Below are 25,820 nucleotides of genomic sequence, written 5' to 3'. Positions count from 1 at the left end.
AAAGATCACTATATTTAAATAAAAAATGAAGGTAAGCAATATACATAATGTCTTCGTGTTTTTTGTTTCCTTCATAGAATAAGTAATATAAGGTTCTTTTAAGAATTCTTTGTGGTGGGACCAGCAGTGTGTCACCTGGAACTTATTAGAAATGCAGAACCTTAGGACCCATCCTAGATCCAGAATGAAAATCTGCTTTTCAAGAGGATCCCAGGGTAATCTAATGTGAATGCATCAGTTGGCAAAGCTAAACTTTTTCTCTGCAGAAACTGAGATTTCTGTCACAGCTATTCACTTTCTGTAGGGAGATTGCACGTGCATTTGAAAGCCCCCAAATAAACTTTTCCTTCTTAAAATGTGGAAATGAGAAGAATTGGGCGATTAATGCAACCAATCTGCGATGTCTACATACCCCATATCTCTTTCCCATTGCTCAGGGAGAGTTCTTGGAGGTTGGATCTCCAAAGGACGTCCCAGCTCTGGCACTGATGGAAAGTCCCAGTGGGTGTTAGATTTCTACTCATGGTTCCTGCAGATGGCGCCAAATGCAAGCCAATGGTTCCTCTAGGCCCTTCCTTCTATTTGCTGTTCATAGTTTGTTTCCCTCCTATCCTCTCTTGCCCCAAACACTATTCTAGTTCTCTATGACTAAGTAACAAAGTACCCCAAAACTTGGTGGGTTAAAACAATGAGCATTCTATTACATGGAATCAGTTGGTTAGAACTGGGACCCAGGTTGGCTAGGCAATTCTGTTCCTTATGGCTTCAACAGAGGTTACTCTGGTACTCAGCAGGCAGATGGATTGAACTCAAGGCTCCAAGCTGATTTCATTCATGTGTCTGGCACCTGATTGGGGATGGTTAGAAATAAACTCCTCTGGGACCATCAGCCACACAGCCTACATAACCTCTACAGCTTGGCCATCTCATGGTAACTGGCCTTATTCCATACATCTGGCTTCCTCTGAAACAGGTGTTCTGAGAAGCTGCTTGGCCTGTTATGACCTAGCCTGGTGTTATGGTTTGGATTTGAGGTGTCCCCTCAAATGTGTGAGATAATATAAGGTTTAGAAAAATAATTGGGTTATGAGAGCCTTAACCCAATTAGTGAATTAATCATCTGATGGGATTGAGTGGTAACTGAAGGCAGATAGGGGTCTATATTTGTCTCTGGAGAGTGGAGTCTCTCTCTGCTTCCTGATCACGATGTGAGCTGCTTCCCTCTGCCACACTCTTCGGCTATGAAGTTCTGCCTTACCTGGAGCCCTTGGGAATGGAGCCTGCTGTCTATGGACAGAGACCTCTGAAACCACAAGCCCCAAATAAACTTTCCCTCCTTAAAATTTTTTTTTCTTTTAGTCACAGCAGCAAAAAATCCAAGACATCTGGGTGTCACATCCTATCGGTCATAGCAGACTAATAGATCCAGGGAAGGGGCAATAGTCTCTACTGCTCTAAAGGAGAAGCATCAAAAGCCACCTACCCAAAGCTCCAGGGTTTGTCTCTTGTTCCTTCCATCTCATCTGTCATTGCTCTCAGATGAGCTATCTCCCCCTCAGCAGTGGCTCTTAAATTATAATCCTGGATCAAGCAATATCAGTATTTTTGGGGATCTTGTTAGAAATGCAAATTGTCAGGCCCCACCCTGGATCTACTGAAGCAAAAATGGTGATGGGGGGCGGGGTGGACAGTGATGTGACAGGCCTTCCACATGATTCTGATGACCCATAAGGCTGAGGGCCACTTGGTCCCCACTGGTAAACCTCAAGTTATGACCCAAGACTGATTTCTGCCTTCAATGTCCCATCTGAGGTGATAAAGGACAAAGGGTAGCATGCAGGTGGGCCATATGGTGGAGTATGGTATTGTTGTAGGCTGGAACACCAAAAGCCCAATCTAGAAGAACTGGGGTGATAGGAGGGAGAGTGATAAGGCAAGCTATGTCCTCATTGTCCCTGAAGAATTAGGGGCTAAACCAGGCATGGAGATGCACACCTGTAATCCCAGCAGCTCGGGAGGCTGAGGCAGGGGGATCATGAGTTCAAACCCAGCCTCAGCAACTTAGCAAGGCCCTAAGCAATTTAGCAAGACCCTGCCTCTAGATAAAATATAAAAAGGGCTGAGGATGTGGCTCAGTGGTTAAGCAGCCTTGGGTTAAAACCCCAATACCAAAAAAATAAAATAAAATTTAAAAAGTGAGCTCATGTAACTAGCTTCAAAAGGGAATGAAAAACACCCCTGGGTATTCATAGCCACTAAAATATAATAGTGACACAGATAAAATCTAACACTTCCGAGACAGTTTCTAGGTGTCAGCAATTTATTATAACCTTGGAATATGATACTATGACTCCTAGTTTATAGATAAGAATACAGAGACCCAGAGAAATTAACTCTGCAAGACAATTAAATTATGGGTCAGTAACAGAACCATGCTTCAAATACAAAAGTGGGAATTGGATCTTCTTTTTTCATAAGCGATACCACGTCTTTCTGGACCTACAGCACCCTCTGAGAGTCAGCCTCTCTGAGTGGAGCTGTCAGAATTAATCATGAGCTTACTGGGTGTGAGAAATCTTCCCAAATATGTGTCCCAAGAGCCTTAGCATTTATTCCTGCCAAAAGGAGAAGCAAAACAAAGATGACCATTCTAATGTAGGGATGTGGATCAAAATCTGAATGCCTCATGGTTGTGGTGCGCTTGGGTTGGGCTCTCCCTGTGCAAAAGTTCAGGTTAACATTGCCCAGTTGCTATGGCAATGCCAGCCAGTGGTCACTCAACTCACACACTGGCTCCCAGGGATAGAGGATTCTGAACATAGCCAGATAATCATCATGTCTCAACAGCGCTGTGACCTCCAGCCTGCCTGCTTTGCAGAAACTCTGTCACAGATAACCTTTTGATGATAAAACCTATATAATAAATGTGTGGAGCCAGCTCTGGGTCACTGTTTTCAGAGGTCAGGTTACTACCTGATCCTATTTTTCTTAATCTCCCATTGCCCCTCGTGGGTTCCTGGGGTTCAGCCATGCAGGTCACAGCCATAAGGGATATTATGTATATTCAGCATCCCTTCCCTTCTTTTGGCCCCCAATATTCAGTCCAGTAATCATTCCTTCCCCTTGCAGCTTCTGCTTCTGCAAATCTCCAGTGGATAGGCTGAGAGAAATTATAACCTTGGGTGCCATGGGTTCCAGAACCTAGCTGTAATTCCATCAGCAGCTACGTTTTCCTGCCAATTCAGAAAATGAGCATGAGATCCAAAACAGGCCAAGGAAGCGCAAGGTGAGATTTACTGGGAACTTCTGGGAAAGAATTTCTTGAGAACCAGTGGAATAGAGCTTTTCTGTGGTCATCGTAGGGTTCAGACATAATCTTGAAATTGCCGCAGTCAGCCCATGACCACACACTAAGGATCAGATGAAAAGAAGAGATCCAAAAAGCAGAAAGGGCCATGAAATGGGAGCCTTCATTGAACCATGCTTGATCTCCACCTTCACTAGACTTTTAAGTTGTATGAGCCCATCAATACTACCCTGGAATGGTATCTGAGCTGGCATGGCCTCATCTGGTTCCTGACCACTTCTATGGAGACCGTCCTACATTTTCAGCCATTTTATGTGACAAGCTCAGCCTGAGGGGGGTGTTTTAGTCAGATTTTTTTGCCACTAGGACTAAAGGACCTGACCAGAATGATTGTAAAGGAGGAAAAGTTTATTAGAGGGCTCACAGTTTCAGAGGTCTCAGTCTATGGACAGCCGAGGTGAGGAAGGACATCATGGCAGAAGAGTGTGGCATGGGGAAGCAGCTCACATGGTGATCAGACAAAACCGAGAGAAAGATTCCATTGGCCAGATACAAGTATAGACCCCAAAGCCACGCCCCCAGTGAACCACTTCCTCCCGCCACACCCCATCCCCTTCTAGTTACCATTCAGTTAATCCCATCAGGATAAATTTAGTGATTAGGTTAAGGCTATGACCCAATCATTTCTCCTCCAAACCTTCTTGCATTGTCTCACACATGAGCTTCTGAGGAACACTAACCACAGCTAAACCATAACAGGGGGTCCATCACCATCCTAGGGATTACCCTGTCAGACTAGAGGGCGGAGTCCAAATTCACCAGCTGTTAAGAGTTGGAAGAACTTGTCTAAAGTCTCTTTCAGGTGTGTAAATTTAAGCTATGAGAAGTAATGTACCCAGAGTTATCTCGAGAAACACTTAGCTGGCACAGGTGAGCTCTTGAATGCTGGTTCTATGTCTGCCTGGCCTATTTACAGGTGCCCCTTGGTGGTGCACTTATTTCTGTTCAAGGGGAATCTATTCCCTCCATCACTGAGTTAGCATTTCAAAGACGGGCTGGTGGGGGCCACCTGTCTCCTGTGATCTCTCTCATCTTTCCATATCAGAATGCCAGAAGCACTGAATTACTATTATTATATACATTTTTAAACATGTAATTTTTTGGGGGGGGGTACCAGGGATTGAACCAAGGGGTACTTAACCACTGAGCCCCATCCCCAGCCCCTTTTTTATATTTTATTTAGAGACAGGGTCTCACTAGTTGCTTAGGGACTCTCTAAGTTTCTGGGGCTGGCTTTGAACTCACAATCCTCCTGTCTCAGCCTCCTGAGCCGCTGGGATTACAGGCGTGTGCCACCGCACTCAGCTAAACATGTAATTTTGAATACTTTTTTTTGTCCTGAGCCTTTCAAAAACCCTCCCTTGAAATAACTGGAGATAGGCCCACCCCTAATATTTTGGGGTCCAGAGAAGAGCGTAAATGAACACTTGCATTCCAAATATCTAAATATTCACATTATAATCAAACAATTATTTAAATGTGTTCTGTTTACCTCAACAAATAGACTTTCATAAAGACCATGTATATGGCCTATTTAGATTCTACAGAGTCCCTGACACTATGAAAGCACTAGGAAAACAGAGCCCAGGCCCCAGCCTGACCTCCCTCGCCCATCCACATTGAGAGGGGCTTCATGTGCACCCATGGAAACCCTAACCTCCATCTGTAATCCTTATGAATGGCTTTTCTTTGGCCACTCCTCAGACTTAGAGTTGTGCATTGGCCACACTCAGGAGGATAGACACAGGGAGGAGGCGGGTGCAGGCTCAGGACATCTTGGGCAGGGAATTGTGTTTCCTGGGAACCTGGAGAGCATGCTCTAGGACTGGGTGTGCAAGCTTCAGCCGGCATGTCACCTTGGCCCCATGGATTCCCCACCCTCTGGGGAGGGTCAGGTCAGAGAAGGGTAGGAGTGCTGCCCTCCAAGGTGTGGGACCCAGGGCAGGGTCCCTCTTGGCCAGATCTCGGGGTAGTTCTAGATCTCCACCCATGTCAAACAAGGTCCTAAAGCAAGGTTAGAGAGAAGCCTGGGCTAGCAAGACTGGACTCTGTGACCTTTGGCACTACCTCCTCCTGTTGAGCATGAGGAAGCTGGAATGCTTTCATATTCCAGAAACTTCCGTAGAATCCAGGAAGCACAACTGAGTCCCGGCTCCTCATTCTAGCCAGCAATATTGAAATGCTGGCCTCATCCTCCCAAGGAAGAGTGAGCCATGGTGAGAAATCCACTTGCTTTCTTTCTTTGCTTTTTCTTTCCTTCTTTCTTTTTATTTTTTTAATTATTATTGTTGCTGTTTTCGGCACCGGGGATTGAACCCAGGGGTTCAACCACTGAGCCACATCCCCAGCCCTTTTAATTTTTAATTTGAGACAGGGTCTAAATTGCTTAGGGCCTTGCTAAGTTGCTGAGTCTGGTCTCGAACTTGTGATCCTCCTGTCTCAGCCTCCTGACTTGCTGGGATTACCGACATGTGCCACCACACCCGTCATGCCTTTATTTCTTGATCTTTCATCTGGAAGTCCCAGGATGTCCATGCAAGCAACATTCCCCCTCCTCCCCACCCCCAAGACTTGTCCCAGAGACCTAGGGGACTAGCTGATCAATGCTCCTGCCTTGGAAGACACCATCTTTGGGATAATGTCATCACAGACCACCCAGATGACCTGCTGGGCCACAGTTTCTGCTTGCTGAGTCCTTAAGACTCAGGTTCCTTGAAAAACTTTGTACAAAAGCTCAGGGTGTGGGGTGTGTCCCTCCTTCTGGAAATAAGAGGGGAAATCCTGGTGATGTCTTTCCCTGATAAACCCAAGCCCTCTTCAGGAAAGACAGCCATGAGAAGCAGCTCACAGACAGGCAGGACTAAGAATTCTATAGAAAAGGAAGAGTGCAGGCACACAGACAGGAGGACAAGGATGTGCACAATGCAGTTACAAAAGGGGAGTCAAAGGGAACCCCATGAGTCAGCAGGAAGTGAGGAGATGCACCTCAGGATAGAAACAGTCTGCTAAGAGTGTCCTTGCAGTGGGACCCTAGATGGGGAAGGCCAGGACTGTATATGCCTAAGGACATGGAAACACCACCATCCATCTGCCCAGGTGTGTGGAGTTCTGGAGTGAGTCTCCTGAACAGGAAATGGAAGTGAGGGACACTCCTTGCAAGACAGAGGTCAAAGTACAGAAAGTCACAAGATCAAGATGGCGGCAGGGATTTTGCAACTCTAAGAATCCCGCTGTGGGAAACATCAAGAAGAGAGAGGCCACTGCTCTGCTGTTGTTTGCAGGCAAGTGACTCAGCTGAGCCTCCACCCTCTGCTCAGGGGTCATTTCCTGAGTGGGCGGTGCAAAGGTGAGCATGGGTTTTGTGGCGTTCTCAGTACTTTTTCACAGTTGGGTCTCTTCCTGGGGGAGCCATTTCCACAGGAAGCCGGGTTGTCCTCTGACCAGATGAAGAGTCCCTGGCGGGGTCCAAAGCTGTGAGCCATATTGAGAGAACATGTCCACTTCTCTGCTGTGTGGTTCTCAGGTAAGAACACCTGCGTGTCTGGAGGTCCAAGAGACCAAGAAGCCTATACACTAGACTTCCCAAATCAGTTCCCAAGAAACTAAAACAGCCCCCGCAGGTTTACATGAGTCTAACAGTGCTAAGCCAAGTCCACGGCCTGCGCCAACGACAATCCAGAAGAGAAAGGGCATTTTAGCTGGCTCTTAGGCCAGATGGTAGAGACAGGGAACAGTTCCCAGGGTGGGCATGTAGAAAGTTTTCCGGTACTTTGGATTAAGACAGGATGCAGTGGTCCTAAATTCTTCCAGTCAGACAGAGTCAAAAGCACGTCTTAACAGCGAGAATTCATCCTTGTTTTTGTCACACAAAAGTTGGTGGACACTGGCCCAGGAGAGCACAAGGCCAGCTTGACGAGGGTTGAGGAAGCTGCTGCCAGTTCCGTGGGCTGCAGCCCACCTGGTCCTCACGCCCCTCATGTGAAGTAGCGGCAGGGTGTGGAGTCGATGTAACAGTACTGGGTGCACCGCAGGTCTCCATATGACCTGAGGAAGGCAAAGGCACAGGTCAGGGCAGACACGGGACAGTGGGCAGCCAAGCTCCTCCTGCCCAGCTCTGACAGCAAAGCCGTGTTCTAGAAGGCTACCTCAAAACGTAGCTCTTTTTGCCACTGTACCAAAGGCCAGGGTTTCTATGAAAATATTTCCATTTTTGTTTGGGTTGCAGGGATTGGAGGAGTTGAGTCGGGTCTCTGGGCTTTTTTTTTTTTTTTGCCTTGAGCCTCATCTGAGCCTAGGGTGTCAGGACGAGCATTCCCGAGTCCTGAAGGGGTCCCAGTGCCATTCATGAGGCCCATGGTACTGAAGATGCACATGTCCAAAATGCCTGCACTGGCCAGATGTGGCTATTGAGTTCTTAAGAGATGGCTGCTGTGACCAAACTGAATTTAAAACTTAATTTTGTACCAGGGATTGACCCTAGAGGTGCTTAACCACTGAACCCTTTATTTTATTTTATTTTATTTTTTGGTACTGGGGATTGAACTCAGGGACACTTGACCACTGAGCCACATCCCCAGTCCTACTTTGTATTTTATTTAAAGACAGAGTCTTGTTGCGTTTCTTAGGGCCTCACTAAGTTGCTGAGGCTGGCTTTGAACTTGAGATCCTCCTGCTTCAGCCTCCCGAGCTTCTGGGATTATGGCCGTGCACCACCATGCCCGGCCTAATTCTAATTATTTTACACTTGAATAGCCACGTTTTTTGAGGGATGCCATACTGGACAGGGCAGTCTATACCTCTGTAAAACCAAGTGATGATCCCAACACATTGTCTTATACATGATACATACATTCAGAACCATCCCTCTGAGGCTTCTGGGGACGAGGGAAATAGCCACAGCGCCCTGGTCTCTGCTCCACCTGAACTCCATGTCTGAAAGTCTGCATTTTTTTTTTTTTTTTGTGGAGGAGGGTACCGGGATTGAACCCAGGGGTGCTTAACCACTGAGCCACATCCACAGCCCTTTTAAAATTTTATTTAGAGACCAGGCCTTGATGAGTTGCTGAGACTGGCTTTGAACTCGGGATCCTCTTGCATCTGCCTTCCCAGCCTTTGGGATTACAGGCGTTGTATCACCATGTGCGGCCTGATTGTCTACACTTAATTGTCTCCATGGAGCCATCAAATAGCTCAGCCCTGCCAACTCTCTGGCAGGTGCCTATTAGGAGCTTTCCTTGCTTCAGGAAGACAATATGCACACAGACACATATTCACAGTAGGGTCCTGGCTAAGGCTTGCAGGCCTGGGGTGACTATAGGTGTGTAATTCCGCTGACCTGGTTGACTATGCTGGTATGTGTTTGGAGGGTGGTGTTGAGGAGACCCCCTTGGAAGAGAGAAGAACGGAGGCAATAGAGAGACAGACATTATGTGTCTGTTCTCCAGCCCTGCTGAGGACCTGAGTCCAAACCTATTAGATGAAAAGGATTGGAGGTAAAAGCTGAAGAGATCGGATTCATAAGGGATCTAAGAAATCTAAGGAACAAGTGGATCCACTCTGGAAAACAGGGAAGACCAGAACGTGGATTGGGTGGGAGGGAATGGTCTCTCTATTTTCTATAGAACATTCTACAGCTCTGGTTCTGCACCAGAAGGCTACATTCTAGACAGGGAATCAGCACCTCACAGGGCCAGTGGCCCTCAGGTGGCTTGGGAGATGTCAACGTAGAGGCCAAGACACTAATGCACTTGTACTGAGCATTGAGAAAAACTGATGGAGAGTCTCAGAAATAACTATCAGGGTCCTTGAAGGGAATTATTTTCTCGGAGGTGCCATGAATTAGCAAAATTAGATATCAGTGTTGGCCTGATCTCACTTGGGTGCCAAGGCCTGCGCCCAAAGGCAGGTTATTCCGGGGAATTTAGGTTGTATTGATAAGTAGATGCTTGGAAATCCCCTGGCATTTCTACCTTCCACTGGGCTTCCCTCCAAGGCCACTGCCCACCCAGGAGATGGATGTGGCCATGGTAACCACTGGGGATTACCAGTTGACTTAGGGATTCTGCTTCCCTCTGGACCCAGGATAGAGCTGGTGACTGTGTCTGCCCTGGCTCAGCTTCAGGGGCCTGCAGGCTGCTCTGACTGAGAGGAAGCAGGCACATTGGGTGCTTATTGCCTGTCTCCCCATTGAACAGAAAGCTCCAGGTGAGTCGGGACCATGTGCTGTGTTATTCATCGCCCCACCTCAGTGCCTAGAAAGGACCAGAAACATGAGAGGCACTCAAAAAATATGTGTGAAGGAAAGGTGGGTGAAGGAGGGGAGGTCGAGGCAGGAGGAAGGTTGTCTTAACAGCACATAAAGCCAGGTGCGGTGGTGCATGCCTGTAATCCCAGCAGCTCGGGAGGCTGAGGCAGGAGGGTTGCAAATTCAAAGCCAGGCTCAGCAACTTAGTGAGAGCCTAAGCAACTGTCTCTAAATAAAATATAAAAGGGGTTGGGGGATGTAGCTCAGTGGTAAAGTGTCCCTGGGTTCAATTTCCGGTAAAAACAAACAAAACCAGGGTAAAGCCTTCCCTACCCAGGGAGATAGGTCTCGCATGTCAGGTAGCCAAAGTCGGAGCCGTCACAGTCCTCCACGCCCTCGTGCCGGTGACCATCTCCACAGTAGGCCCGGTGACAACCTGAGGGGACATGGGAAGTGCAGCCCTGAGAAGGGGCAGGGTGGACAGGCTTGCCTCAAAGGTCCTCCCCAGAGCACTGCAAGGGCTTGAGAACCAATCTGTTTAGAGGCAGAAGGGACTCGGGGCAAAGCCAGAACCCTCGGAGCTGACATCCTGGGGTTGTCAGGGGACAGTGCAGCCACAAGGAGACACTGGCAGCATCCCCTCCTCTGTACCCGCCCCTGGGTACACCTTCACCACTCTATGCTGCTGCCCTCCCCTGAGCTTTCTGAGGGCCAGGACCACATCTTTGCATCCTCATGCCCCAGGTCTGTCCCCAAGCAAACCAAGTCACGAAGGGATCAGTGAATGCCTGTCCAGCTCTTACTGCATCCAGACAACCAACCCACGCATACCTCGACTCCCAGAATCTCTTAAGGTTTGAACCGTCAGCACCATATGCCCCTCTCAGCAGAGGAAATGAAGCTGACAGCTGCACGTGGCCCGCCATCACTGAGTGTGGTGGCCTCCTCTCTGAGCCCAGGGGCAATCCGAACTTGCGTTCAAACTCTGTTCTGTCTTGGAAAACCATGCTAGCTACCTCACACCCTCTTTTGTTGCTTGATTTTAAAAAAATAAAGTGAAATAAATAAAAACAAACCCTAGAGTTCCCATGCTCAGGGCCATCCCATAAACCTAGCAGTGGCTCTGGCTGGCCCAGTTTCCTACTGGAGCTCTGCCCAAGCAAGAGAACCTCTTTTAAATCCATGGCTGACTCCCTAGGACCTCTCACTTATGCATACAAAGTGAAAGACCACCACCTTTATTTTTATTTTTATTTTATTTTATTTTTTGGGTACCGGGGATTGAACCCAGGGGTGCTTAACCATGGAGCCCCATCCCCAGCCCTATTTTGTATTTTACTTAGAGACAGGGTCACACAGAGTTGCTTAGTGCCTTGCTTTTGCTGAGGCTGGCTTTGAACTCATGATCCTCCTGCCTCAGACTCTCCAGCTGCTGGGATTACAGACCTGCACCACCACGCCCAGCTGTACCTTTATCTTTTTGTGGTTCTAACGGCCAAGGAGTAAGATTGGGAGAAAGCCCGGGGCAAGGAAGTCCTCTCTGGTAGCAAGACCCTGATAACACTGAGCTCAGGTAGCGGAAGAATCAACATTTGGCCAGAAATCAGGAGGGAGGTCCCCGAGGCGGTCCATACATACCCTCTCTATCTCTAGAATTGTCCCAAACTGCTGCAGCTAGTATCCAGGGCTGGCCTTGACCCCCACCCCATGGCTGTCCTGGTCTCAGGTCCTCCTGGGCGGGGCCCCCACTCACTGATGCAGTCGTCACCCACGTCCTGGTTCCCGTCGTCACACTCCTCCCCAGGCTGCAGGACCCCATCCCCACAGGTGCCACGCTGGTCTACAGTGGAATCCACAGGGTAGAAAGGGGTCAGCTGGCCAAAGAAACACACAACATTAACCAGGGGGTGGCACACCCAGGCAGCCATCGGGCAGGGAGGTCAGTGCACTGGGGACAGATGCTCTGGGTGCAGGGACCATGGCTGGGGCATCCCTTAGCTTCCTCCTGGAGGTGGGGAAGGTCCTCTTCCCATTGCTTGCCCTGAACTCTGGCAGGTTCAATGAGGTAGCATTCTGGGGGCATAGGGACTGGACAGGGTTGGGGGCTCTTGCCTCAGAGCGGAGCTTTGATGGGGAATGGGAAAGCACAGAGATGCTCAGGGAAGGACTGTCGTGGAGACAGACTGCAGGAGCTCTGTCCAGGCCCTTCCTTTAATGGATGTTTTACCTGTCCTGAGTCGGGGGTGTCCTGAGGGGGTCTGCTTTGGGGTACCTGGATGGGAAGCCAGCCAAGGCTGTCCTTGAAGTACAGAGATCTCTGGTCTCTGCGGAAGGCAATGGCGTTCTGAGTGTTCAGCCTCTCGAGTTCCTCCTGGTTGTTGACCACAAAAATCTGCCAGAGAACACACTGGTGAGGATTCCTGGAAACACTTCTCCAGGGGGCCAGGAAGAGCTGGAGGAGCACACAGAATCTCTGTGCATGGCTGGTTGGCCATGGGAAGGGGGCTGTGCAGCAGCCCGCTGTCATATTCCTTCTGACACAGGAGGAATGTCCCATTCCCAATCCAGTTCCTAATGACTGAGTTTGAAATTAGAATAAATGCCATGATGTAACCTGTTTAAATATTTTAGATGTTCCCAAGACTCAGATGAAGAAGTGATGTCCTATAGTTAAGTAATTCAACATCTGGAAATGATGCTTAACAAAATGACCACAATCAAAGATGCTCATTGCAGTATTATTTACATTAGTGAAAAGTTCAGGAGCACCCTATCAGTGGCACTGGTTAAATAAATCACAGCCCAGTTACACGATGGAGGGGTGAGCGTGCATCAATGGATATTCATTCACTTCAAAATGATCCAAGGGGCTGAGTGTGGTGGCGCACGACGGTAATCCCAGCAGCTTGGGAGGCTGAGGCAGGAGGATGGCGAGTTCAAAGCCAGCTTCAGCAAATTAGCAAGACCCTAAACAACTCAGTGAGACCTGCCTCTAAATAAAATACAAATGAGGCTGGGGATGGGGCTGAGTGGTTAAGTGCCCCTGGGTTCAATCCCTGGTACAAAAAAAAAAGTAATTAATAATCATCATCATCATAATCATCATCATCATCATCCAAGGGTAGGTATTTGAGAGTAGGTATAAAGAGAAAATAAGGAAATGTGGATGGCCATGAGTTGATCCTTATTTCCTGGGATTCGTAACATTATTTTTTTCTGCTTTTGTATTTATTTGAAATGTTTTATAAGAATGATATTTATATAGAGTATGAAAATGTGGGACTTCAACTGAGAACTAGAGCAGAACATTTTTGCACAATATAATCTGAACCATATCAAAGCTATTTTGTTTGTTTACTTATTTATTGGTGCTGGGTATTGAACCCAGGGGCACTGAACCACTGAGCCACATCCTCAGCCCCTTTTTATTTTTTTATTTTGAGGCAGGGTCTCACTGAGTGGTTAGGGCCTCACTAAGTTGCTGAGGCTGGCTTTGAACTCGCAATCCTCCTGCCTCAGCCTCCTGAGCTACTGTGCCTGGCCTCAAAGCCATAAATAGTCCAATAACAAAATGGAAAATATGGTTTTCTTCTTTCGATTTTCTGTTATTTTGTGATTCCCTATGAGTGAGTGCCCAGTGTAATGGGGGGAAATAAATTTTACTAAAAGGATTTTGCAGGCCCTGAGAGGATCAGGTCCTCATGGATAACCTCCCAGACTTTACCCAGAAGCCTTACCACAGGAACTCGCAAGGAGCTGGGCCCATACATGGATTCCCCGTAGGAAGGGTTATTCACGTTCACAGAGGGTCCACAAAGACATCTTCCTGGGGGCCCAGGATATCCTCGCTCCCCTTTGGGTCCCATTACAAGTTGTCCTAGGAAGCAATAGATTGTTATGTTACTAAAGCCAAGAAAGAGAAAACTGAACAACCCAGGAAGGTATGAGCAACCTAAACAACAGAAAGGAGGTTGAAATCCAAAGCATTTCAGGGTGGGCCTGAGAGAGAAGTTCAAAGGGATGATTTTGCTCCAAGTTGTAAAGGAGATAAAAGGGCTGCTGAGAGATATACCTTCTCTCTTATTCCTGTTTTGAAGACAGACAAGATAACCAGTGCTGCAGCAGCCATATTGCAACCATGAAGTTGAGAAGCCAATGTACAGGAAAGACAAGGGGCTCTTGGGATCTAGGGCCCTGACAGTGATACTTGGAGGCTGAACCAAAAGACAGCTACTGTGTATCTATGGATTTCTTTGTTGGAGAAAAACAGTGAACTATTTGTTTAGACTATTATTTATAGGGAACTTCTTACAGATGAACATATTATTTTTTACGGATGGATAACTTTTATTGCTTTTTAATTTTCTTCTTATAATATTTTTGGAAGCATTGGAGATTGAACCCAGGGCATCATGCATGCTAGGCAAACACTCTACCACTGAGCTATATCCCCAGTCCTTTGTAATTTTATTTTGAGACAGAGTCTTGCTAAGTTGCCCAAGCTGGCCTTGAACTTGCCATCTTCCTGCTTCAGCCTCCCAAGTAGCTAGGATTAAAAATGTGCACTACATGCTAATTTTCCTCTTATATATAAGATGATTACACAGGAATTTCTGAATGTGGGTTTGTTCCCTGGAAGAAAATGGATCATTTGTACTGAGAAGTCAGGACATACCCTGAAAAGATTTTTTTTTTTTTTTTTTTGAGACAGGTTTTAACTATGTTGCCAGGGCTGGTCTGGACCTTCTGAACATAAATGACTCTCCCACCTAAGCTCCTGAGCAGCTGGGACTACAGGCACCTACCACTCTGCCTGGTTTCACGTTTTTTTGTTTTTGTACTGGGGATTGAACCCAGGGGCACTTAACCACTGAGTCACATCCCCAGCTCCTTTTTTATATTTTATTTGGAGGCAGAGACTTACTGAGTTGCTTAGGGCCTCCCTAAATTGTTGAGGCTGCCTTTGAACTTGCAATCCTCCAGCCTCAGCCTCCCAAGCTGCTGGGATTATAGGCATACACCACTGTGCCCAACTCACCTTGGTTTTCAAAGACCCTGATGTTCAGGCCACACCCTCAGCAGTTCTACCAAGACTTCTAAGAATAGAAATTAACACACACACACACACACACACACACACACAACACATATATTTTTCAGTACTAGGGGTTGAACACAGTGTGCCTCATGGCACTAGGTTCATGCATGCTAGGTAACCACTTTACCACTGAGCCACGCCCCAGCTATAGCTTCCCATAATTTTAAAAGCTCTCAAGATGGTTCCAGTGTACACCAGGACCAAGAAACAGCTGGTCCAGGGAAACTGTATTTGCACAGGCTATTCATTCACCCCACCCCCAGACCCTCTCCCTCCTCATCCCTCCCTCTCTCTCTCTCTCTCTGTCCCTAGGTGCCTCCTAACTCCCTTTTGATCTAGGATCAAAAATTATTTCCTCAGGGACAGCAGTCTTGAGACTTTACATTCTCATGTTCAACTGAGGCAATTTCTTCGTTCCTTACATCTATTTTTTTTGGGGGGGTGGGTACTGGGGATTGGACCCAGGGGCACTTAACCACTGAGCCACATCCCCAGCCCTTTTTTTGTTTTATTTAGAGACAGGGTCTCACTGAATTGCTTAGGGTCTTGCTGAATTGTTGAGGCTGACTTTGAACTTGCGATCCTCCTGCCTCTGCCTCCTGAGCTGCTGGGATTATAGGTGCAGGCCACCATGTCTGGCTTTCATCTATTCTTCATGACACTTATCATTGGTAATTCTATGTATCGTAAGTTTATTAGATCAAGCATTATCTCCTCCACAAGAATGTAAGCCCCACAAGGGCAAGTCTGGTGAGTGTTCTCATCCACCAGGGCTTGACATTTGGTAGGAACGTGGTGCATGTTTGATGATTGAATGAATGGATGCAGCCTCTGGAAAATACTAGAAGTCACCCTCCAGAAAAATGCTAGAACAGGAGGCATCCAACCAAAAGAGAGAAAAGAAAAGATTGTGGGACTGAGAAGAGAATACATATCTGGGGAAACGGGAGCTTTGGAGAAGAGCCTATCATTGGCTTTAGCTGTATAGCCTCTGGGGCAGCCAGGAACAGGGGAGTCAAATTCATAGATCCCAGAAGGGCAGGAGACAAAATGAACCCAGGGGACAGGTCTGGTCAGGACCACAAGAAAGGAGCTGCAGCTGGAGAAGGAGACCCCAAGGGAAAGACTCCCTGAGCTTTCCTGAGCTGATTGACAGATCTGTCCAAGACCAGAATGCTGACAGCAGGAGGCCAGGAGGCTTCAGCCTAGGAATATTGTGGGTAGTTAAGCACTTGGGGAAAATGAGGTGGGAATGCTTTGTGAGCAGGGGTGTAAGAGTGGTACTGGAACAACTTTCTAGAAGATTCTGTGACTCCCCCCACTACCCCCGCCCCAAGGACTCCACCAGAACCATGCCCTCAGAGAGAATCGGGAATTTGCCAGTTAATTAGTGGTGAGGCTGAGATTTGAACTCATGTTTGACCTAACACTGTGCCATTCGGAAGACGAACTCCAAGAATACTGATGCTTTCAGGAGCCTGTAATTCCCAGGTACCGAGCTGATTCATTTATACCCTGTCTGGGTGAGGAAAGACCCAGCCTGATTTGTAATTCGATCACCACAAATCGCATCCGAAGGACACTTTGCCTGTATTCTCTCCCCCTCCCCAACTTCTCTTTCCCTGTAACTTGGGTGATTAAAAAACTCCTACCCTCTCCAACCCTGCCCCCTCCCCCGACCCGCTCCCGTGTGCTGGCACCTCCCCACAGGACAGGACGTGGCAGGGAGCCTGCTGCCACTACTGCAGTTTCCCTGCCGGTTTCCTCCCAGCTGTTGGAGGACATCTGTTACTCCTGCCTGTTTCCTGCCAGGCTGAACCGAAGGGCACAGTGACCCGAACTACCCCCACGTGGGCTTCATCACCATGCCCTGCAGCCGCTGGACCCAGCTCTCATCTTTGGCCCCCAGAGTCTTCCACTTCTGTTGGCTGCTGTGGTGGCAGCAGGTGACAAGAAAAGGAAAGGCAGAGAAATCAGCAGGATAATCTCCAGAGGCTGTGTGGGGGTCCCAGGAGCCACCGAGTGATTGCGAACAAGGGTGGCCACTTGGCAACTCTGTGACTTTGTGGAAGTCACTTCTCTCTGAGGCTTAAGGTTCTCAGAAAGGGAGACCTGGACTAGCTAGACCATTCATCCTGTGGTCTGGAACCCAGGGATGTGCCAGGATGGAGCAGGGTTTCCAGAATCTTGGGTGGAGATATCTACCCTCCAGAACAGGTCCAAACCAAAAAAAAAAAAAAAAGAATTTTTTTTTTTTTTTTGGTACCAGAGATTGAACCCAAGGGCCCTTAACTGCTAAGCCACTTCCCCAGCCCGTTTTATTTACTTATTTTATTTTGAGACAGGGTCTCATTAAGTTGCCAAGACTGGCTTTGAGCTTGTGATCCTCCTGCCTCAGCCTCCTGATCTTCTGGGATTACAAGTGTGCACCATTACACCAGGCCCAAATCTACTTCTATCAGACTCTCAAAAATACTCTTAGGAATTACTAGGGGGTCCTGTTCCAACTCTGGATGATTATCCAATTGGTATCAGGCATAGGAATCTCTCTTCTAAATTCCTCCCCTCTCTTCTCTCCCCACCTGCCCTCTACAGACTTTTACAAAAAGCAGGATTATTGTCCCACTTTGACTCTTTCACCTCCCTCTGGGAGGCCCCTCAGAAAGGAAGTAACTCAATGGTAGGCACAGGGAGGGAACAACCATTTCAAGAGATGGCCCACCTCCTGCTTGGCTGCTGGCCGTCACCATTAAGCCCCACCCAGATGGCTAGGTGTAATGGTGGGCCACCTCCCATCCATCCCAACTACCAGGTGCCCTGGGGGGATGTGAAAGCGACTCAGCCACAGGCTCTGCCCTCAGGAAACTTGTCCTCTGGCTTGAAGAAAGAACACTTTTACAAAAAAAAAAAAAAAAAAAAAAATGCAACCAATAGAAGAGCCATAACAGCAAGGCAATGTATCAGCTATACTGTCGGGGCCAAGGAAGACATATTGCAAAGAGGGCTTTGAAGGAAGCAGAGAATTTTGCTGGATGGGCAAAGGATGCAGGAGTGCATGTCAAGCGATGTGGGCCCAGAGAGACTATAAGAATATGCTCCAGCACTACTGAGAACGGAGGAACTGCTGACAGTTGTCATCTGGTCCTATTGGTGTCTGTGTCTCATTGGCAGCTCATGGCCATGGGCTCCAGGGGAACACTATACCAGAACTAAAGAGGATAAGGACTAGTTTAAAAGACCCCTATCCAGGTCACCCAGCCAACTCGCAGAAACAGAATGCAGAATATGGACACATGGCCTGGGCTGCATCTCAAATTTAATTCCCTTAAAAACATAGAAATAGGTGGAGAGACGAAGAGAGGGATTTCCCTAGACATGGGGATGATGGGGACCCCTGTATCCTGGGGAAGAGAAGAGGTCTCAGAAAGAGTGCTTGTGGGTGTACCTTGGGAAGTAGGGATTCCCAGTCTTGGAAATGCTCTGACACCCAAGCATGGCATGAGGGCAGCTTGAGGTCACCAGGTATCTATGGACAATAAGGTTATGGACAACAGGTATTTCAGAGGCCAAGGGTAGATCAAAGGCTTAAGGAATATTCCCTGGTATTTTTCTGCCATAATTCACCAGTATCTTTGCCCAACCTGGTTGTGGCAGTTGGGAGAAGTGGAGAGAACCCCTACAGTGCCTGAAATTGAATTGTTCTGGTACCCTGACAGGTGGGGATCTCAGAGTCAGCTTTCATTTGGTTTAAGGATCTAACAAAATATGACATTTCTCTCCCATCCCATGATGTGGCTGCCAATGTGTTCACATGAACACTGGGGGAATGCACGGTGGAATTCTAAAATGTCTTCTTCTTCTTTTTTTAATGTTGGAATAAAAATTGTTTGGATGCATTTTGTGTAAATGAAGACAAAACCCTGGCAGAGTCAGGAGTCTTCTGGGACCTAGAGATGCTGTCTGTGTATGGATGATGCGTTTTGAGAGGCCTTACTTTGAGCTGACAGGGAAATAGCATAAAGGTCTTAGCTAAACAAATCAAACAAGGAAAACAAGGTAGCAGTATACCTATGCCCTCTTCAATAATACACTTTTAAAAAATTTCTTTTTATTAATCCCATCTCATCTCCAAAGCAAATAAATAAGGCCTCTCTCATAACCCTGTGTAAGATAGGAAAGTGCAAAATGCCACCTCTGCTTCTGTGTTTAAGAGAATATTTTGGAACCACAAAACATGTTTTTCTAGGAAAAGCTGTCAGTTGATGACATATGTGCCTTTTTCACAGACGGTATAAATGACGTCACTCATGTAATGTTTCCCCCTCTGTCTTTTCTCTCCTTGTTTTCCAAAATGCTAAAAACAAAGCCAGATGCCATTTATGACTCTTTTTTGGGGGTGGGGGCATTGGGGATTAAACCCGGAGGCACTCCACCGCTGAGCCACATCCCCAGACCTTTTTTGTATTTTATTTAGAGACAGAGTATCGCTGAGTTGCTTAGGGCCTCACTAAGTTACTGAGGCTGGCTTTGAACTCATGATCATCCTTCTCAGTCTCCTGAGCCACTGAGATTACAGATGAGTGCCACCACACCTGGCTGGCATTTTTGAGTCTTGGTGTAAATACAGAATAAGCCAAAGTGTGGAAAAATCATAAAGATATTAAATCGCCTCTAGCCGTTTCTAACTGGAAACAGAAGAAGAGCTCTGTGAGCGTTGCTTTGTCCCTTCTCTGGGAGGCTGGCCAGAAGTGTCACCCTGTGGATCAAGCCCAGCAGTGTAACTCTTACCTGCAGATGGGGGGCCTGGAGGCCCCGGGGGGCCTGGACGGCCAGGTTGACCAGAAGGCCCAGGCTTGCCAGGTGGGCCCATAACTCCACTATCTCCCTTCTGTCCCTGACAGAGAGAAAGGCACAGCCTGTTATGATATGTGGCAGGGCAAATTTCCTTCCCCATTTGTTTCTAAATCAGGGACCACCTAGCACTTCAGAGCAAGAGCTCAGGGTAGGATGCAAGCCCAGAAGTCTTGGACCACCAAGCTCCTAGAAGACTCAGGACAAGTGACATTTGAGATATAGTGACAGTTGCAAGATTATAGGCCTTGGTTCTTGCTCTGTCCCAGAAACATGGCACAAGGCATCTGAACAGAACCAACCCGACCCACCCCCTGGGATGCATTAGGAAACCGAAGCTCAGAAAAGAGCAGGGATTTATGCAAGTCCCCTGATATCAAGTTAGGCCTGGAATCCAGTCTTTCTGCTTGCTTCTCAAGACAGTTTGTTTATTTCCCTGGCTTCCTGTGGCTCTCTGGGTAAAGATCCAGCTCCTTCCTTTGGCTTAGGAAACTGGGCATGGCCAGGCTTGCTAGCCTTGTTCCATTTTTCTTTTCTTTTTTGGTCTTTGAGAGCACTATAACTCTTATTCCCTCTTCTCAAAACTCTTCTCTCTGCCCAGACTCCTCTTCTGCCCCCTCTGCCTTCAGCTCTCAGCTCAAACGTCACAGCAAACCCATCCCTGACTTCTCAGGGGGACTCGGATCTCCCTGGCACAGGTTCTCCTGACGTGGCCTCTCTCCTTCGTGGCAATCATCCCAGATCCCTGTGTACATATTATTTGGGTGGTTATTTCATCCATGTGTCCCCATGAGGCTTGACCTCCTTGTGGGTTGGCATCTAGTGCTCACCTCCCCTCCCCAGACCAGATGAGGGAGGAGAAAGAAGCAAAACAAAGAGGAGAGAGATCTTGCTCTATAAAGCTAGAGTTTTCACCTTGACCTTGGGACCCTGGATAGCTCATATGGTTTTGTGCCTCAGTTGTGTGTTCTGTAAAGTAGGGCCAGTGAATATCCATCCACATAGGTGTTTGTTTTGTTTTGTTTTGTTTTGTTTTTTGGCTAACAAAGATCTCAAAGGTGAAAAATGGGGTTGGCACATAATGAAGGGCTATATAGAGCCACATGATTATCCCAGCAATTGGCCTGGTTTCATCACATAGTAAAAGAAATCCTGATTTCTTTCTCTTTTTTCTTCTTCTTCTTAAAAATTTTGTTTTTTGTTTTGTTTTGATTTTTGGTGCTGGGGATTGAGCCCAGGGGGGCACTCTACCATGGAGCTACACCCCCATCCCTTTCTATTGCTTGTTTTGAGACAGGATTTTGCTATGTCACCCAAGCTGGCCTGAAACTTGCAATCCTCCAGCTGGGATTACAGGTGTGCATCAACATGCCTGGCCTGATTTTCTTAAAGAAAGATATAACCCAAAGCTACAGCTATTCCTCTAGGAGTGGAGTATGCTCTTTGCTGCCTATTCTGGGGGTTTCAAAAGCAAAGATCAGGCTCTCAGTTCTCCCTCATGGGATTCTTAGAACTGAACCCCCTTTCCCCAAGAACTGGTGTATGCTATAGGCTCTTTGTGTGAGCAGTTTGCTAACTACCCTTGCACGAGGCCTTATAGGGACAGTGATTGTCACCTGACATCTTTGGCCTGGCTCTCCTTACTATACTTGTGCCTTGGCAAGCTTGCCCACCTGATGAAACACAATCTTCTCCAAGTCTGACAAACACACATACCGGGGACTCCTTTCCAATCACAAGGGGACACATGACCTGCTGCCTTATTGACTTGTCCTTGGGGGCCCTGTCACTAATGCCTGGTGAGTTCTTACACTCTTAAGATGGGACCCACGAGGTCAGTTTGTTTCCGAATCCACGCTCTTGGAGGGCATTCTGAAGGTGCAGGCCAAGCTGAAGCATTCCAAACAGTAAGCAAGATGGGGCCCAGAATGGCAAAGGAAGTCACACTGGCTTAATATAGCCACAGTTAAGGCTTGTTTTTCTAACAGCCAGGTCAGTTGGCTCTGAGCACAGGAAGTACACAGCTTGAAGGAGCTGGAGATGCTCCTGATTCTGACAGCAGCCGTAAAGGAGTCTTCGACGCAGAATGAGCCACATCTCTATCAGTAGGACTCACAGAGCTGAGCTTTCCAGGAAAAGCTTTCTTTATTCCTTATTTGCTACAAAGCTGGGAGATCTCTCTCTCTCTCTCTCTCTCAAGGAAGTTGTTGTGTCTCCTTCGTTGAAGGTTTTAATGATAATCAGCTGCTGCTTTCTTGGACCTGCCCATAGGCAAGTCCTGGAGTGGGAAAGAGGTGGGCAGAAGATGCATGGGGGAAAGCCTGTGGACGTACTCTAAGTTCTAATCCTGGTTTTGCAATTAATTGACTCTGTCACTGAGGGATCTTGGGCAAGCAAGGCCACCTCCCTGTCCCTCAGTTTCCTTGAAGAGATTTGGGTTAAATGGTCTCTCAGATCCTTCTGATTTGGAAATTCCAGTCTGAAATCCCCTCTGGATTTTTGGTTCCTGGTTTTGGATGGATGACAACAACCTCTAGAAGCTCTTAGCACTGCTGGCCCCATAAACGCTAGACACAGGACTCTACGCTAGGAAGTGAATTCGTGACAAAAACAACATCCCCTGGCAAGGCACCAAGGCTCACCACTCAAGTGTCAGCTCACTGAACAACACCAAGGGCTTGGAGCACTCTCAGGGTGTTGATAGCATCTTCTAGAAAGGATGAGCTCACTCCCCTAGCTTCTCTGAGCTCCCAGATGTGGTTGTGGTATGGCTCTGACTAGTGATCCAATGGAATCCATGTCAGCAGGGCCAGGAAATAATCTTTCTGGCTTTGACTCTCCCAGGAAAAGTTGGACACTGTCCAAGAAAAGTATTGGAGGACAGAAGTCTGGAACCCCAAGCATAAAATACTCTGGATGGGAATCATCAGTATGGAAGAAAGTGATGAAATATTCCTCCCCTGTTTTCTTCTTCTTTTTCAGAGTCTAGATTTAAGGAAAGTAGTGTCTGTGCTGTCACGGTGAATCCGTGGCCATGCCAGTCATCATAAAACTTTGAAAATGAGATGGGGCTGTTGTCACTTCAAAAAATTATTATAAGGTTTGCATTATTCCGATGGGAACTTTTGTCACTTCTATATTTACCTGGAGAAGACTGTAATTAGCTTCATATAGTATTACTGACTCTGAACCCTAACTGCACATTAGAACCACATGCCCAGCTTAAACAAAACTAAACTAAAATCAGGCTGGTGGCCTAGTCCCGGTTGATTGCATCAGTCTGGGAAATAAGGCCTAGGCATGGAGGACCATGAGAGGCAAATCTGAAGGAACACCACTGTACCTGGTTGGGAATCTGTATTCAATAGCTCCTCCACCTCTGGTGATTCTTTTTTTTTTTTTTTGGTACCAGGGGTTGAACTCAGGGGCACCTGACCACTGAGCCACCTCCCCAGCCCTATTTTGTATTTTATTTAGAGACAGGGTCTCACTGAGTTGCTTAGCGCCTCCCTAAGTTGCTGAGACTGGCTTTGAACTCTTGATCCTTCTGCTTCAGTCTCTTAGCTGCTGGGATTATCAATGTGTGCCACCATACCCAGCTCAGGTGGTTCTGATGTAAACTACAGTTTGAGGACCACAGATCTAGCCCAAGGAAATAACTAGGAGAATGGAAAAAGCTTTGAATCTAAAGATATTCACCTTTCAGGACTCTTTCTCATCTGGCTAGGTCTCTCTTGTCATGCTTACTCATGTACTAACATATGATACAGATATTAAAACATGTTTTTAAGGGGCTGGGTTTGTGGCTCAGTGGTAGAGCGCTCGCCTAGCACGTGTGAGGCCCTGGGTTCGATCCTCAGTACCACATAAAAACAAAAAAAATAAATATTTTTAAAAACATGTTTTAAAATATTAACTGATATCTACAGGGGCAAGCAAAACTACATATTGTGATTTTAAGTTAAAAGTTAAAAACAAAATAACTACACATTGTAGATGTAAGAAACAACAAACCTGAAACTATAAAAAGAAATAATTCTGGAAGGAAGTATTTGAAAATCACACCATCACCACCAACCATGTATATGCTTGAGTATTGGGTCTTTAAATTATTTCCATCTTATTTTTCTGAATTTTCTAAGTTTTTGTGATGATTATGTATTATATTTATAATGAGAAGGAAGGAAAAACTCAACAAACTGAATGGATTCTAAATGTATCTCTACAAAGAAACAATATTTGAGGTGATGGATATGATTTGATCACACAAAAACATAGTGTGCTCCATACAGAACTGTGTGTATATAATTACTTATTAATTAAAACTAAAGTAAAACAAATACTTTACTAATGTTCAAAATGATGTTTTCTTTGAACATATTCACAATCCTTGACTTCAAAGGGCAAGTCGTGCAAGTATATACATTCATATATCGATTTTAAAATTAAGATTATTTAAATAAAGCTGAATTTAAGAAGTTTTTCTGAAATTAAAAAGATCCAGGGCTGGGGATATAGCTCAGTTAATAGAGTGCTTGCCTCACATGCACAAGGCCCTGGGTTCAATCCCCAGCACACTAAATAAATAAATAAATAATTCGCCTTGAAATTAAAAAGAGCCAAAAAAATGAAAATCAACACAAGTAATGGTGCGCCCTTCTCAAGAGTGCTGTCCAGAAGTTTTTCTGAGGACCTCAGTATAGCTCTAGAGCCAGCCAGGGAAAATGTACCCTCCTCTTTCCTTTCCCTGACCTAGGGAAGCTCAGAATGAACTATTTCCCTAAACCCTTACAAACACAGTTAAAAGGATTGCTTACAAATTGGGGGCTATGTAGGGGAAAACCGACCTATCCTTAAGACCCAGAGACCTTTCAATAGCTGTTCTCTAAAACTCTATGTCTGGGACACTGAAGCAAAAAACAGGTTTTCTGGGTAAATCACCCTATCTTTCATTCTGAGTTGCTTTGGTCTAGATGGACTTGTTCCCATGAACTGAAGACCCGTTCTTGCTTCTGGTCTTGAGAACAGCAACCATGGCACAGCCTATTCTGTCTACCTGGACCTGTGGCTAGCCGGAGAAGCCAGGAGTACTTGGAAATGATGCTGCTTCTGCCCACTACCCCAGAGGGCACTGGAGACTGGGGGTGAGGGTTAGCTCTGACATGACCCACCTGCCTCTCCACACAGTGGGGGTCAGGAAGTGCTGACCTTAGGCGGGTGGCAAACCCTGAGATCCTTACCTGCTTGCCACGTTTCCCTGGTCTTCCTGTGGGTCCTCGGTGACCTGCTATCCCAGGTTCACCCTTTGGACCCATTTCACCCTGGAAACAAGAAAGAGAGGTGAAAGAGAAATTGGGGCATGTGGAGTGGGCATATCTAGACAGGTCTGTCCATATCTAGACTGGCCATGAGGGAAGATCTAGATCATTCCAAATCTTTTCCAGATGGGCTGCCCTGGGAGCCTTGGAGAGTGATGAGGTTGTGTAAAAGACTGACACATCTTTCAAAGAATAAGACGGGAAGAAGCTAACCCTGAGTAGGTTGAGAAGCTAATCCTAATCCTGTACTTAATTTCTGGGAGAGATGGTTGTAGGCCCAAAGGCATTTTGGTGGCATAAAAAAAAAGGGGAGGTGGGGGTGGGGAGGGGTGGGGGTGGGGTGGAAACCACATCCAGAATACCCAAAGTGGGAGGCTTCTGCATTTCTGTCACTTGTGCACCTGATGCTACAAACTGTCCTGGAGGTAAAGATTTCACTTTTAGTTAAAATTTTATATTGTGCTTTGTGATGTTTGCTTTTAACCACAAAGTCAAATCTGTGGGCCTTCCTTTTTTCCTTCTTACCAGGGATTGAACTCAGGGGCACTTGACCACTAAGCCACATCCCCAGCCCTTGTTTGCATTTTATTTAGAGACGGGGTCTCACTGAGATGCTTAGGACCTCGCTAAGTTGCTGAGCCTGGCTTTGAACTTGGGATCCTCCTGCCTCAGCCTCCTGAGCTGCTGGGATTGTAGGCATGCACCACAAAGCCCGGCCTGTGGGCTTTTTTAGTGATTAATTGGACACCATTTGCCAGCTATCACGTTTGGGAAGTTTCTGCTCATCTGATGCCTTTATTGAAAATTATAAGTTCCCCGCCCTTCATTGCTTTGAGTTCATGCTCACTTCCATTTGATTTAAATGAAGACTCTTTTTTGGAGGGAGGGTGTTTCCAATGTATGGTCAAATATTCAACATAATTATTATAAAAGGCCTGGAAA

At 46.8% G+C, this 25,820-nt stretch overlaps 1 protein-coding gene across 3 annotated transcripts in view; it reads right to left on the bottom strand.

Moving 5' to 3' along the window:
• Window positions 1-7,287: 7,287 nt before the first annotated feature.
• Colq (collagen like tail subunit of asymmetric acetylcholinesterase) overlaps window positions 7,288-25,820 on the bottom strand; it is a 58,896-nt gene continuing 40,363 nt past the window's right edge. For all 3 annotated transcript variants that reach the window (XM_076868069.1, XM_076868086.1, XM_076868078.1), the window contains 7 exons: window positions 24,801-24,881; window positions 19,498-19,603; window positions 13,349-13,488; window positions 11,884-12,003; window positions 11,365-11,485; window positions 9,945-10,047; window positions 7,288-7,411 (listed from right to left, as the gene is read on the bottom strand). In XM_076868069.1, the coding sequence (XP_076724184.1) occupies window positions 7,342-7,411; window positions 9,945-10,047; window positions 11,365-11,485; window positions 11,884-12,003; window positions 13,349-13,488; window positions 19,498-19,603; window positions 24,801-24,881 (741 nt within the window). In that variant the 3' untranslated portion in view covers window positions 7,288-7,341. The remainder of the gene's footprint in view (window positions 7,412-9,944; window positions 10,048-11,364; window positions 11,486-11,883; window positions 12,004-13,348; window positions 13,489-19,497; window positions 19,604-24,800; window positions 24,882-25,820) is intronic.

The sequence above is a fragment of the Callospermophilus lateralis genome, chromosome 1 (assembly GCF_048772815.1).
Source record: "Callospermophilus lateralis isolate mCalLat2 chromosome 1, mCalLat2.hap1, whole genome shotgun sequence".
Lineage (NCBI taxonomy): Eukaryota > Metazoa > Chordata > Mammalia > Rodentia > Sciuridae > Callospermophilus > Callospermophilus lateralis.
This window is presented reverse-complemented; position numbering and strand designations above follow the sequence as displayed.